The sequence below is a fragment of the Tetrahymena thermophila genome (genome assembly GCF_000189635.1).
Source record: "Tetrahymena thermophila SB210 genomic scaffold scf_8254584, whole genome shotgun sequence".
NCBI lineage: Eukaryota > Ciliophora > Oligohymenophorea > Hymenostomatida > Tetrahymenidae > Tetrahymena > Tetrahymena thermophila.
The window spans coordinates 40317-56927 of NW_002476355.1; the positions used below are offsets into that span (position 1 = coordinate 40317).

The window sequence follows — 16611 nt, forward strand, 5'->3', positions numbered from 1 at the left end:
AATTAAATTATTAAATATTATTTTATAAAAATAAATTCTTATTTTTTTGTAATTTATAAGTTGCATAATATATTTACGCATTGAATATATTTCAACAATTGTTATAAAATAGAATTTTTAGAAAAATAATTTTGTAAATTAAAATCTGATAAACATAAAAATAGATTTCTACTTAATACTATTTATAATAAAGTGTTGAATTAGCTTTGTAAGTAATTTTAAGAAAAACAGATATTTTATATTAAATTTTGCTTAATTTGTTTTTTTACTAAGATTTTAATTTTTAAGAATAATTAACAATTTAATAAAATTCAATTACAAATTTACAAACAATTTGTGTAAACGTTTTGTAGATTTAGTAAGTTATTTGATTCTTAGTGAAAAGAAGTAGCAGGTGTCAATACTCAAATACAAGAAAGGAATTGCTTCTTCAAATTTTAAGAGAATTTTTTTACACATAAGAATAGAATGAGAACATAGCAAGAAAAATAATATTCTCCTCTTTACAATCAAAGTATTAGATTTGTTATTAATTCATATTTGAAATTAGAGCTCTACTAAACAGTTAAGAAAATAAAAAAATGTAAAATAAAAAGCATAGGTTGATCAAAGCAACATAGATTTATTAAATAGGGATTCCCAACAGATTCCTCCTAAGTTACCACTAAATCTGATAGTATCTGCAAGGCAAAGCCAATTTTTGTTAAAAGGACTAAACTAATCTTAAATTAATAGATCATAAAGAATTATTACACCAAATATGAATGCTGAAATAAAAACATAAGCAACAGATGAGCAAAACAATTATTAATAATAACAGTAAATAAATTAATAGAATTAAGGAAATCTCTTCATACCTCGATATAATTCATAGACTTATATTGATAATACCACGAATTCTAAATAAGGTTATTAGCAGATAAAGCTACCAGATTTAGTCAATTTTATGGGATATGATAGGAAGAAAGAAATGCATATAAATTTAAATTAAAAGGATCCTTTACTTTTTGGCTCTATTATTTCTCTTAATCCATTTGAAGAACCCATGAAATTCATTATGTCAGATGGATTTGTCAAAAATTAAGCTTACATCAAAGATTTATCTTTTGATGGTAGCGGATCTGTGTTTGATAGATGTTTATTCAAGGTGTATCCTTCATTTAAATCTAAATACTTAAGAGAACTACTTGAAAAATCAAAAGACTTTGAAAAGACCAAAAGGAACACAACGAATCCAATTTTCAGAAAGCAGACAACCGAATCTAAATTTTACACTAGTAAAAAAGAAAAGAGTGAACAACAAAAGTAGTAGGATTTTGAAGCAAATGTTATGTAAGAATACAAGCACAACATGGATGTATTTGAAAAATTAAAAGGAACTCCTGTGAGCTATAATTAAGAACTTCAACTACTACATGTTGCTTCTAATACTTTTCTAACTTGCAACTTTATTTAATCAGGTATTTTAGTTTTTGGATAAACCACACTTCATAAATTTTAAATTATAGTATTATAGCTAAATAAACAATAATATTCATAATGATAAATATTCAATAATTTGAAAGTATAAATTTTCAAGAATAACTCTTCAGTTTGTTAATGGAACTTTAGTTAAATAATTTTTAAATTTTAGATGATTTTAAAAAAGTAAAGATTTCCTATAAAATGCTATAAAGTGGGTATTTTATGTATAAAATGAAATAATATTATTTTTTATTATGTTTAAAAAGTTATTTTTTATCTAAAGTTTATAAAACAATAGCAAAACCAAACGAATATGTTAAAATTTCAATCAAATTTCATAACTAAGAACACATATAAATATTTATTTGTTAAACAAATTAATTTTATAAAAATAGAAATAGAGAACTAAAATTTTGGATTAGAGTTGTAACAGTTTTCTTCTAAAAGCACAATTTTTAAAATACAGCCATGCTATACACATCAATAAAGGACTGAAGGGTAAATGAATACTTGAAACATATTATTTAATTCTATTCTAAATAAAAAAGTATAGTTTTATTGAAGGATGTTGTTTACATAACATCAGCTGCAAGTTATTTAGGTAGATAGCCTTATTTGCATAGTTCAAAAGTATAAGAATAGTTAAAAGATAATGACCTTGATAATAAGTAAGGGAAATATAATAAATCATAAAATGATTTCTTAAATGAGAGGCCTAAAATTAATCAATTGGGAACAGGGAACTCCTTTACAACAACAAATAATGATTAAAAAAATAAAGTAAATTTACAGTAATAAAATAATTTCACGCTATAAAAAAATAACACTCTTACTGTTCCTTCCTAAATTGAAATTTATGAAGTAATTAATTAAATAATAGATTATTTAAAATTAATAATAAAAAATTAATAAAAAAAGGATAAAAACCACGATGAAAATTTAAAAAGTTACTAAGAACTTTACTAAAATTAATCTTAGCAGAAGTCTTAAAACATTGGATTTGAGCAAAGTTCTGACTAAAATTAAGAATAAACACAAACAATAAATAGTATTAACGATGACCACTAATTAATATCAAACATTTTTATGCAAACTCAACTCTAAAAATAAGTAATTTTTAACTTAAAATCTAATATTTATTTTACTTTTTAAATAGTATTCTAAAAGAAATACTTTAGGAGCAAAAGACAATACTTAAACGAATTAATAAGGTAATTATAGGGGTTTATCTAAGATTTAAAGAAGTTTCATAGAAAATACTGGAGAAAAATAGTAATAAGATAGGAGAACAACTTAAATGATTTAAAAAGAGAATTAGTTATAATAGTAAAACACCTTAAAGACTGGTAATGATGCTCAGCCAACAAATACAACTATTTAATAAAAAGAAAAAGATATTATCTGTTTTGCAGACAAAAATTCTTCAAATTAAGAAGCAAACGCCTCTTTAGAATAAAAAACCAAATGGAGAATAATATTATATGCAAATACATGTGGATAGTAGGATTTTCTGTAATATGGTGATGTGATTTGGCTTAATCATGTTGAAACTGGATTTACTATCATATCTAAAAAATCAGAAAATACCTATAACAATTATAATTATGTTACAGTAGACTCAAGTTCAAAAAAAGATTAATCTTCCAAATATGAAGGAAATACAAATGGTATGTGGATTATTGAGAACGAAAATTTTACTTAAGGCGGATTAATGACATGGGAAGATAGATTTTTTTTAAGGTAAATTTAATTTTTATGATTTAATTAAAGATGGATGATATTTTCATTTCAGGCAATTATAAACTAATTTTTCAATTTTTAAAGAATAAATGACTCAAAAAATATACCTTTTGAAATGAGTTAATAATCAAATTTATGAAAGTATTTTATCAAATTTATGAAAGTATTTTATCAAATTTAAAAAAATGTTTTTTATTATTTTTTTTGGTTTTTATTTTTTAATTATAACTAATTAATTTTTTCTAAAATTTTATTTAGATAAATTATAGTAAAATAGTAAAAATACAAATATGATTAATAATAATACATTCTTAATATAATAATATAAATAAGAAGTTAATAGCAATTTGTTCTAATTAATCATACTAAATTATTATTAAATATTTTATTCCTTGCCTTTAATGCAACCAAAATTTTATCTATCTTTAATTATAATTGATGCTTTATTCTAAATTTTGTGATTTAATTATAATATAAAGAAACATGTTAGCTTTTTATTTTTTGATTAAAAAAAAATAATTTTATTCAAATAAATAAATTTATTTTTATTTAATAGAAATTTCTCATCTGGGAAATACTTAAGCTTAAATCCATGTATGTCAAACTTAGAGTAAGCAACTTTTAAAGTTTCTGAATTTCCAGATGTTTTATCTTTATTTATGTTTACTCCGATTAGCACGGCAGATAGATAAAAAGATATGATTTACATTGCTAAAGACTCATTCTTTTTTATCAAATCAATCTACTTAAAGGTATTTTATTAGTTTATTATTTCAATATATTTTTAATTATAATTATATTAGGGTTGGATACATATTAGATAAAAATAAGAAGAAAGTGCATTAACAAATACTGGTTAGTATTAAAATTAATTTATAAAGGGAAGCTTGCTTTTGAAAATAAAATATTAGTAGCCTTTGGACGATGATGCTTTTAAAGTTATACGTGCTACTATGACTGAAGTGCTTGAGGCTAATTTTCTCATAAGCTGTTTTCCTATTTTGAGGTAGTCTTTATTTAAATTACAAAAAGTTAAAGGAAAAGAGGTTCAAGTGTTATAAAACTCTTAAGAATATGCTGATTTGCAAAGGAATTTATCTCTTTTAAAAAGTTGTTTGGAAGATTTAGATAAATTCTGTAAAAATTAGATAATAACAACTTCGTTAGATTATGAATCTTCTAATTATGGAAAGCTAAACTACAGCAGATAGAAGGTATTGTACGAATAGTATTACATTGATATAGTGATTTAGCTTCTTAAAGAACTTCTTTCAAAGAGTGAATTAGAGAATTTAAAGAAAATTAGAATAACCGATATCAAAGTAAAAATTGCTGACAAAATTAAAAATTGCTTAGTTAAATAAAATAACAGCATTAATTTGTAACTTTTAGAAGATTAGCTTATTAAAAAGCATTAAAAATCTTCACCCAAAAGAGTACTCTCAAAGCAAGATTCAGAAGCTTTATATAACGCTGTTTCTGGTGCATAAGATAGACACCGCAAATTCCATATAAATTATATAAAATTCAAACTTTCTATTGTCAAAGTGGCATATTAACTCCTTACTTCTATTTGCAAATAAAATCCTTAAAATGAAAGGTATTTGTTTGACAAAAAAATAAAAGACATAAAGTATTAGGCAAAATTTTTAAAGGAGGCAATCGACAGCATAATTCAAATTATAGGTAACAATGAAAAAATCATTAACGATTTATGCGACGATATCAGAATAGCAGAAAGAAAACGAAGGTAATTTTAAACTCAACAGATATTTATTTGAATAAAAAATTCATGAAAAAAATTCAAAATTATTTGATTTATTTTTAAAGAATTAAAATAAATTTTTAACTAAATTTTAAATAAATTTAGAAACAATGACAATTAGAAAGGATTGCTGTTTGGAAACTAAATAAAAAATTAGATGTTCTTCAATGATGCCATAAGCAATTAATTGAGTGTTGGAATAGGCAGAAACAGTGAGCAATTAGCTAGTCCATTGACAATAAAACAAAACGAAAATGCATAAAGTGTAGAAGAAACGCTTAAATTAGATAATATTTTAGTCTTTTTTGTTAATTTAGCAAGAGACAGCTTAGATAAAAGAAATCCTAATATATTAAAATTTTTCAGAACAATATGTTCTTACAAAAGGAAAGGAGTTTCAGTTAATTAAGAAATTATGTACAAATTTTTGGATAACATACCAGGCTTCGAATAGCAACTACTTATTGAAATGAAGCTTGATGAGCTACAATAAATGGTAATAAAATTCTCTGATTAAAGGCAGGTGATTTTAGATGAAAAATTGCTTGGTAAGGATTAAGATGTAGAAATAAACTCTAAACTCTAGTATTTAATTTAATAAATTGAATTTTTCTCAGATTTATGCTTGGGCCGTAATTATTTATGGAGTAATAAAATGATGTCAATCTTTCCATTTGATTATATAACTAAGTAAATTTAAGAAAACTCGTTGCATGAATAAGCAAGAAGTGCTTTTTGTAATTTAGCTTTGAGTCTTTATATAGACTAAGAACCGTTGAATGAAATAAGTAGACCTTAGATGTGTCGAATTTATAGTAATTATAAGCAAAAAGAGGTAGAACAGATGCCATCTATTTATTCTACAACAGATTTGGTAAATTTTTAAAGTGCAAATAATGAAAACAGTTTTGAAGCTAAAAGAGAATCCTTTTCAAAGTTACTAACATTTTCAATAGAATACTTGCAGAATGAAATTAAATAAATTATTACCAAATATGATGAAATCTAGTCCAAACTTAACCAATTAAATCCAGATAATTAAAATAGCAGTAGAATTAGAGGAATAATGAATTGGAGTAATAAATACACTGCTCCTTTAGATAATAACGTAGAGTAGTATTAAATGGAAAATAGATTGTCAAGTGCTTTAACATTTAATATAGTAAAAATGCTTGTTACTATGATTAAACTGAATGTTCTAACGATTTTGTAAAAGAGTGACCAATATACCTTAATAATCAGCAATCTTGTTAAACTATTTGAATATGACTATTAAAACTATAACATTACTCTATCTTTGAGCAAAAAAAGAGAAGAACGATATGAAAAGCAAATGAATATCATACAAGAAAATAAATTAATAGCTGGTATTAAAGGAATTCAGAAAAAAGTAATATACATTGACTAAGTAATTTTTATTAATTTCAGTATTAATTTCAATATAGTTGAAAGAAGCAGCAGCAGAAGTAGTTGAAAAAACTACCAAATACACCCAGAAAACTTTTAAATATGTTGGAAAATTCATGGGAATAACTTACAAAAAAAGAAAAATCATTGAAGAGGAAATTCTTCAATTTAATGAAAATTTTTTCTCTTCTAATCCTCTTGTAGGAGGTCTTGTAAGCTTGATGTAAATGATTAAGCAAGGAGATGAAGATTAGAATAAAGATGTCAAAAAATTATAAATAGAGATCAGCACAAAGCTCGAGATTTGTGAAATACTTTTATTCTGTTAAAGCCACAGAATGGATTTCTTAATAGCTAATTTTCTTGGCTGGTTTGATAAATTAGGTAAATGCCACTTTTATTTTAACAATAAAAAATATTTTTTAAAAGAATAAAATTTTTAAATAAATCATAATTAGACAAGTAATTCCTATTTTCAATTAATTATCTTGATAAATTCTTTATATTTTAAATTTAACAATAGTTTATCTTTATGAATTTCTGGTTTTTTAGATTCAAATAATTTAAAAAGATAAAATAGAATATTATTTAAATTTTATAAATATAAAAATATCATCGATGATGAAAAAATATTAGTTGTTTTTTCAAACTATACCAAGTATGAAATGAAATTGAAAAAAATTTTTGAAACTTAAAATGTTTTTACCTTGAGGAAAATAATATTATTAAGATAAATTAATTTAATAACTGTATTTTTTGAATTAAATTTTCGTTTAAAAATTTTAAAATCTATAAAAATTAATTTTTTAAATTATAAACTTAAAATATATTTCTTTAATTTAGGGAAATCTGATAAATTTAAAAACATCACAGATTACTAGCAATACTAAAAAACTTTAGAATAAGTGATTTAAGAGGATTTGAGTACTGTCATTCCTAATGTTTGTAAAACAGGGATTGAATTTTTAGATCTTTTGTACAAGCCGTTAGAAAAGAAAAACATAATAAATAAATAGCTTGAAAAGATGTGGAAAGGATAGCTACTTATTGAGTAGTAAAAGAGGAATAAACCTAAAAAATTTGAAGTTTACACAGATTAAAGTGAAATTTACATTCCAGATCTTGACACTTTAATCACAGGAAAAAAAGACAGCATAGTAAAATTTAAATAAATTAATAGAAAAAATTATTTATTTTTATCTTTAAATTATAAGATATCATCTGAAATTTTACCTTCTCTTTTAACAACTTTCTATCTAACTGGTGACAGTGTTCTTGAAGATAAAATTTTAGAAGTAATTTTTAATCAGTCAACCTAAACTGAAAAACTCTTTTAGTATCTCTAAAATTTGGAAATTCTTTTTTAGAGATAAGACATCCTTCCTTTCAAAGTAACTATTTTAAACTAGTCTTTTTCATAATCTAAAATTATTTTTTTAGTTTCTTTAAGTACAAATTCACAAGCTAAGATTTTTAACAGAGAGGTCAGAAATTTGGTTGAATAACTATTTTTAGCAAACATAAATTGGAGGCAACGAAATCAAGGAATTAAATGAAATTATTAAAATTTTACATAACATCGATTCTCTATTCTTTTCATCAACAAGGGCTAATGAAAATGGTACCTTAATTATTTCAAGGTTTTTCAGGGAGTATTAAACTCAACTATCTAAGTAAACAAATCCTTATTTTATTGAACAAATACAGCAAGAGTGTAATCAAGAATTAGATAGGACAAGATAAAAGATATTTACATTCTTACAAGGTAATTTATAATTACAAAAAAAATTTATAAACTATTTAAAATTTTTGTATCTTTCAACATCATTTTGTTTAATTTTATGGAATTTACTTCTAAAAGAGAAGCTTAATTTATACATAAAAATTTTTTCTTTATGAGCAATAAGTAGATTTAATTAATATGTTTAAATATCTAATTTACTAAATTCATTAATAAATATTTATTTATTTAAATAATTTTTTGCTTATAATTTAAAGGGCATAATCCTATTATTTAAATGATTAAAAACTCCTAAAATTAAATGGTAAAATTTGTGAAATAGTAAGATGTATCAGCTGACTCTAAAATTAAAATTGTTTAACTACTAAGATATTTGTATTCTATTTTAGTACATTTTTGCTACAACATAGAAGATAATTAGAAAATATTAGCAAAGCCAGAATATTTAAGTCTCTTTTTTGATGAAATTTCTATTGATTTTGGATAATTTGATTTATTGAATGCAATATACTTTAACAACAAACCTCTCTGTTCTTCATTTCCTGATTCTTTACTAAATTAGATAAAGACAGCCATTAATTAGTTTGGAAGATAACCAAGGTAACTTATTTACTTTAATTAATTCAATATCTAAATTTTATAATTTCTTCTCTCAAAATATTTTATTTCAGATAATTTTTAAAAGAATTAAAAAATATGCTGAACTATTTTTATTCTATCATAATTTGTATGATAATCAATCTTTTATATTTAATTAAAATTTTTAACGTTTTTTAAAGTCATTAAACAATAAAGTTTTACTTTTTTCTAATACAAAGGTATATTAATTATAAATAAATAATTTCTTTATATAAAACAGGTTTATTTAAATTTTGAAAATTATACAATCCTATAAAAGCTAAGATTAAAGTGTAACTCTCCATTTGATAGAAAATTAAATTAGAGTTTTCAGATGGTTTATTCCATCAGAATTTCTAGAAAAAGATGAAGTAAGTGAATATAGTTATCTTTTATATGGTTAATTAGATGAAAATCAAAGTTTAAACTTTGATTTATCACTTCATAACAACTAAATTGATGATGAAGTTGACTAGTTCTTATTAAATCAAGGTGATAAAAAAGAAGATGACCTTAAAAATAGCAGTGAATTTCATTATAATAAAAAAAACTTTATGCTAGATGCACCATTTTATTATCATGCTATGCTGCTTGACATATTTATTCACTCGATAGATGGAGATGAAGGATATAATTTAAATATAAACAAAATTAAAAAAATGTTTTCGTTGTAATATATATTTAAATTTCTTTTAAAAGAAGATGATTTTCTTTCATAATCTCCAATCAACATACCTCATATGTTTTAAGACTAATAATAACTTAACCCTCTTTTTTAGGACTAACATTTGTAAGAGCGCTCTCTCTACGATAAGTCCGTCTTATACTTAGTAAAAACATAGGAGGAAGGTTTTTCGTTAATTAAACCTAAAGCTCTGATCTTAATAAGAAAGGCTTATTTAAATCCTTCAAGCGTACCATAAAGCTTTTTAGTTTTTTATAAAAAAATTTTTATTGATAAATTATTTTTATACTGCTTTTGAAATTTTAATAATAGTATGTAAAAATTTTAATTTCAATAATATTTAGCCACATTTGGAGAGCTTATTAAGAGAATTGAATAATATTATCTACTTTATAAGGATAGAGATTAATAGATTTAGATAGGCACCTTTAGACAAAGAGGATTTTCTTATTGAGAGATATTTAGAATATTTTTGTGAAGGCTTTATTGAATTTAGCTCAGCATATTTAAAAGCAATAGCAAAAAATGGTGATGAACTTGAAGATATAAAAGAAAGAGAAGATATATTACTATTCCATGAAATGGTTTAGACATTAGTTGCAAGAAGAGTTTTTGTTCATTAAAGATGTACCAGCTATTAACTTGCTTTAATTATGGATTTCATAAAAGTAAGGACAATATGTTAATAAATAATTAATTAGCTCATAAAATTTATTTATATTTTTAGAATTGCTACAAAGTTATAGGCGAATAAGATTTTCTAACACAGTTTAAAAATATAGATAGCTAAGTTATCCCCTCACCTGCAAAGAGAAAGATTTGCAATAAAGATGAAGTAAAATTTTCTTTAAGGGAAAATTAGTCATTTTTTTCAAACTTTAAAATAAAAAGTAGCAGTTAATTTTATAAACTAAATTTAACAAATAATAAAAGTGGATTTTTATGATTATTTATTTATTTTGTAATAGCTTCATTTTCTATTTTTCCCTAAAAAATATTTGTTCTTTTTTTTTAAATTTTAATGAAATCAATTTTATGAATAAATAGAATGCATATTATGAAGGCAGTTTAAAATTAGATTTTGTAGATAGCAGTTTACAGTGGATTTCATCTTAGAATTGGTCAATATTTTTAGGTATTTGCTGCAATAGTTCGATTTTGCATGAACAAAAAGAAAATGAGCTTTCTTCATTAGCTCAAGCTTTAATAAATGTAGAAAATTTGTATGATAGAAAAATAGTCTTCAAAGATTTTCTAAAAAAATTAATATCTTTTGTAAAGAACGGTATAGTTAATTAAGTGTAAATAAAGAATATTAAAAATATTTTGAGGCTATTTGAAAAAATTTTGGAATTGTAAGATAACAATTAAAAATTAGTTGAAATGTAGAACATTTTTGATTAGCTGGACGCTGCTATCATGGTACTGACTTTGATATCAGATATCAAAGAAAATCCCTTTGAGGACGATAAAGTTTTGTTGAATCTATTTAATTTTATGAACAAACTTTTGTAGGGAGGAAATAAGAAAGTTTAAAAAACGATTTATAATTTTTTTATCAATCACCCTAAAAGCGAAATTATTTTTTAAACATTCTATACCATATTACTTGAATAAATAGAAAAGTTAAAAGAAATTAACAAACAAGAATAAGAAAGTTCTTAAGCTGCTAAGTTGCTTTTAGAAAAATAAATTGAAAATTAAAATAAAAGGAAGAAAAATAAATCAATGTCTTAACCTTCAAGTCCTGGTCTCAATTAAAAAAAGAGAAATAAACTTAAGAATGGAGATGAATCACCTTAATTTAACTTTGAAAGTCCTCCAGATAAAATTTTAGAAAATTAAGAACTCAAATTAGAAACTAACTAAGAAGAAAAAATTGAAAATAGCTCACAGGATATTTACAAATAAGACTTATTAATTTCTCTACTAAATCTTTTACAACTCTTTTGTGAGGGACACTACTTACCTCTGTAAAATTATTTAAGATTTCAATCTCAAAACAGGAACTCTTATGATATCATCACAATTACAGTTGAAGTAAACTAACTTTAACAAAAATTTTTGATTAAATTATTATTATAAAAGGAAATCTTATTTTTTTGGTTTAATTCATTTACAAATAATTCATTCATAAAATAATATAAAATATTTTAAAATTAAATGAGAAAAGTTGAAATTTTTCTTCTATTCATTTTTGAAAAAAATTATTGGTAAAGAAATGACAAAAGTTTGTTAATGAAAAGCCAAAAATGAAATGATTCCAATTTAATTAATTTTAATGAAAAATAAAAATTAATTATTTAATTACTATTAAATTAGTTGCTTGATTAACTTAAGCTCAAGAAATCTAACTTTAAGAACATGATTATTTGTTTTGACTTATTAACAAAATTTGTCTAAGGTCCTTGCCATGAAAATCAAGAAAAAATAATTGATTCAAAATTCCTTGAGATAGCTTATTAAATTTTAAATACAGAAATAAGCAATAAAAATTCAAAATAAGGTCTCCACAATGATTAAGAATAAAATTAAACGACAAATAATTTCAAGAGCTAATTATTCCATAAAGATGAGTCTCATAGAAATAAAAAAAATCAAAATAGTTTGGTAGTCTTATCAAGAAAAGAGACTGTTTAAGTTGATAATTATTAATCATAGTATTTGATTAATTAGCTTTAAGCTAAAACAATCACTAATTTTGATAGATTAAATTTCAATGAGAATAATCTTTCCCAGAAATAAGAGCAGTTTATTAATAATCTTGATAAGTGGTAACTACAAAATCTTAAATATAAAATCATGATAGTTATTAACAGTTTGCTTGAGTTTAACCACGATTCAGAAGTCGTTAAAAGAATTATGAGATCTCTACCTTTATTTACTCTTAAAAATAATATTACAGCAATCTTTAAGAGATATAAAAAAATTTATTAAGACTAATATGTTAAGCAATCTCTAGGTCATGTAAATAAATACAACTTCATAATTATTTTTAGTATAAATTTAATTATTTAACCAAAAGGCTCAGACTGATCCACCTAAATTTAATTCAAAACAATAGAGAAAGTATTACGAATTAATTACAGAAACTGGGTTTTACATTTACTTTTTAATCAGTTGTTACATAGAATTACCGTAATTAAAAAAAATAAATTAAATCATACAATGATTATTATTTAAAATTTATAAAATAGATCAAATTCTTCAGAGAAGAATCGAAACATAAATTAAGATCTAGATTTGTAGACAATAAACGAACTAAGTGAAATACAGAAAGATTTCAAAGAATCTAAAGTATAAATTTTAATATATTTAATTTTTATACTTAGTTTAATTTATTTTGTTAATATAGGGAAGTATCTTTGATCTTGAGTAAAACATTATAGGAAAATTTACAAAGTTTTTATATGCAATATTGAGCTGGATGTATTAACAAGTCAAGTTTATAACATAAAAAATTAACATTGCTAAATCACAAAAGCAACACTTAGATGAAACAGAAGCTAAGTATTTCAAGGAGGGAATATAATTTTTTAAAAGGAATTCAGCTTCAATTGAAATAGTTAGAAATAATCAAATAGAGAAGGTAAGATTTATAAAATATCCTTACTGTCACTTCCTTCCTAAAGATATAAAATCTCAATTTTAAGAAAATGTTATAAGAGATTCTATTCATACAAAGATATAAAGTAAAATAAAATTATAATTAGATTTTTAAATATATAAAACAAATTTTAAACAAACTAGCTGTCATTGACAAGTATAAGAAAGTGATTGATATTTGTAAGCACGAAGAAAAATTAAGTCTGTTCTTTAACAGAAATAAAATAGTAAGCATTTTTGCTAACTATGTAGACATGTGGAGAGAAATAGCTTACATAATAACAGTTACTTTAAATATTTTCATTATTATAAGTTACTCAGAGTTAAATGTAGACAAGAATAAACCTTCTAATCTAGAGCCAGAAATTTCTTCAGAAACTAGATGGGATATGAGAACCATGAATCCTTTACTAGGGTTAACAGATAGGTATCTTTCTGTTTAAGATACAAGAGATCTCTTTGCTCTCTTTGGTTTTATTATGGTATTTTGTTCTATGTTTATCATGGTCTTCTTTTTAGTCAAGCGTGGACCTCTCTACCTCAAATAAGCATGGGTTAGTAGCGAATCATTTATTGATAAAAGTTCAGGTAATTTAATATTTTAATTTTGAATTTAAATATTAAATTACTTTTAAAATTTAGGTTTTTTTATTAAGATGCTAGTTTATATTTTTGTAATCATAACTACCATTCTAAAATTGTTGATTAATCTCGAAATTATATACTACTTATCTTTTGGTTTATTAGCTATTTTAGCTACTTTTGTGCATCCTTTCTTTTTTGCTTTTCATCTAACAGAATGCTTTCTGAGATATTAAACTTTGAGAAACGTATTAAAGTCGATTTATGATCCTAAAATAGGACTTATATTAATCTTTATTTTAATTTTACTATTTATGTATTTCTTTACTGTGTTTGGCTACTTAATATTCAACGACTCTTACTCTAATAGATGTGACAGTCTTTATCTCTGTTTTTTTGAATCTTTTGATTAGAATTACAAATATATTGGAGGATTGGGAGGTTTCCTCAATAGAGTTAAACCTCAGGATACAGGTAATTAATTCATTATATTAATATTTTTTCATTAAAATTAAATTTAATAATTGAAATCCATCCATCAAGTTAAATTATGTTATTATCTTGGATTACTTAATCATTAAAGTTTCACTTAAGTATTTATTTTTTATTTATTGTGATTGATTTGTCTTAAAGCAAATCAATTTCTTATAAGTTTTCAAACAAAATGTTTTATAGCTTTTTTACAATCTGAATTTGATAAATCTAATTAATTTTAATCAAATTTTTTATTGAGAAAGTAAAAAAATTTTTATTTATTAGATAATTATGATTATGAGAGGTTCTTATTTGACAACTTTTGCTATATATTGATTTCAATATTTCTTTCTAAAATGTTTTCTGGGCTAATTATTTGTACGTTTAAGTAACTAAGAGACACTTAAATGTAAAAACATATTGATGTTAATGAAATGTGTTTTATTTGTGGAAATTCAAGGTAAAAATTATTATTTTAATCAAATCTTTTAATCATCAACACAAATATTTTAAATAAAGAATTTATTGAAGAATTCGAAATAATTTTTTTTAGTTTTTTTTACAATTAAGAAAGATTCTTTAATTATTTAAAAGATAAATAATATGTAAATGAAACAAAAATAAATATTGATTTGATTATTTTTAAGATATGTTAAAAAACTAATTAATTAAATAGGGAGCTTTTTGATAGAAAAAGTGATAAAGGATTTTAACAACACATTAAAAATGATCACTATATTTGGAATTATATGTTTTATCTTGCTTATTTGGAAGAAAGAGATAGCACTGAGTATACTGGTGTTGAGTCATATGTGAAAGAAAAATTAACTTAGCTTGATTATACTTGGTTCCCTATATAAAGAGCGAGCGTTTTAGTGGATGATGAGAAAAAGATTTTAAGGGATTAAAAAGAATTAGAAGAACTTCAAAATAAAGTAAAATTAAAAATTAAATTAAACATATTTAACTCATATATTTATTTTAAATAAAAGTTGAATAAATATAATAATTAAATGAAGGAAGTAACTATTTTAAATAATATCATATTGGAAAATTGTAGCTCTTAATAGTAAAACTAAAAGTAGTTATAAAAACAAGATATAAAAACTGCTAATGAAATAAAGTGAAAATAATTTATTTAAAAATATAATTAATTAAATATGATTTAGCCAACATCTATAAATTTATGTAAATATCATTTAAAACTAATTCCTTTAATAAGTAATTTTAAAGATATTTCATAACTAATTTATGTAATAAATGAAAACATAAGTTTAATCAATAAAAAATAAATAACAAATGGAAATTTAGTTTTATAATAATTTAAAATGTTAAATTAATGAGAAAAACTCCTTTGATTCAAAAAAAGTTAAATGTTAAATAAACGAATTTTGATTATAATTTATAATTTGTTTAAAAATGTAAAAAATTAAAAAATTTAAAGAAGAAAATATTTTGATTATTAAATTGGTTTAGAAATATATAAAGAAAATAAGACTTTATGTAAATTTATAATGTTTTTATTTTGTGGTTATTGTAGTTCTGTAAATTGAATTTTAATAAAATTCTGGTATTATTAACAATTATTTATTTTTATGTAATTAATGTCAATATTATTTTCATTTTAATAATTCAAAATTTTAATTGATTATTATTTTATCAAATAAACAAGCAAATCTTAATTTTTACTTTTAATATTAAAAGATACTCAATAAGCAAATAAATAAATATTCACTTACCTAAATAAATTAACTGAGCGAATCCATTTTTACATAAATTAATTTTATAGTATACTTCGGGTTTAAATAAAGCACGTTTTTTCATGTTCAGGGTAATAGTGGTAGTCCTAACGGTCTTTGCCAAGTTGATTAAACCTTAATTCGTTTAAGAGTTTTCTGATCCTTCTACTTAATCGATTACATCATTAAATTCAGCAAAAGGGCAATAGACCTTTTACCAATTAGATTTTTCATTTTAAAATAATCAAAATGAATTTAATATCGTGTCTTCATTGGGTAAGTCTTAATTAAATGTTAGCTTGAAATTTCCTAAAGAAATTACTTTACCAAGCATATTAAACTAATGCTAAATATTTTCAATATTGCAGGGAGTAAGTAGCTACTAAAATGTAGATTGCTTAATAAATTAATTTTCTAATTCAGTTCAATTCAACTTTGATGGTTCACTTTTTATACAAAAAACAAATTCTATTGTATTTGGTCAAGTAGATAATCCAAATAATTATGAATAAAGCTCAGATTTTGAGTTCTGTATAAATAATAACTCAAATAAGATAATATGCTAATTTAGATTTGGAAAGTAGTCTTTTGCAAATCCTCCAAGTAACTAATCATTTATACAATATATAATATTAAAAATAATTTAAATTATATTTAATCTTAGTTTAAATGATATCTGCTTAAGTAACGCCAATTTCATGGTTAAAAATATCATCTGGAGCAAGTTATTCGTTTAAGTAAATATTAATATTGATTTAGAATACAATATAATTTTGAACACTCAATAATT

General features: G+C 22.5%; 2 protein-coding genes across 2 annotated transcripts in view; both read left to right on the forward strand. All coding sequences in view use genetic code 6, as the record gives it.

Annotated features, from left to right (window-relative positions):
- Positions 1-468: 468 nt before the first annotated feature.
- On the forward strand, positions 469-15209 carry TTHERM_000628579 (inositol-triphosphate type 1 protein; the record flags this gene model as incomplete). Its single annotated transcript, XM_012798464.1, has 27 exons — positions 469-514; positions 597-1460; positions 1860-1962; positions 2013-2325; positions 2383-2574; positions 2621-3204; positions 3761-3956; positions 4008-4954; positions 5075-6359; positions 6415-6760; positions 7220-7533; positions 7591-7767; positions 7817-8141; positions 8375-8717; positions 8977-9649; positions 9765-10088; positions 10148-10255; positions 10468-11460; positions 11743-12387; positions 12446-12558; positions 12618-12717; positions 12776-13112; positions 13171-13614; positions 13669-14082; positions 14368-14542; positions 14759-15017; positions 15075-15209. The coding sequence occupies 27 exons, from the start codon at positions 469-471 to the stop codon at positions 15207-15209; spliced, it is 10755 nt and encodes a 3584-aa protein (XP_012653918.1).
- Positions 15210-15904: 695 nt separating this feature from the next.
- Positions 15905-16611, forward strand: part of TTHERM_00628580 (cyclic nucleotide-binding domain protein) — a gene marked incomplete at both ends in the record, with an annotated part of 31898 nt that continues 31191 nt past the window's right edge. Inside the window, 2 exons of the mRNA XM_001019544.2 lie at positions 15905-16424; positions 16486-16558. Of these exons, the coding sequence (XP_001019544.2) occupies positions 15905-16424; positions 16486-16558 (593 nt within the window). The remainder of the gene's footprint in view (positions 16425-16485; positions 16559-16611) is intronic.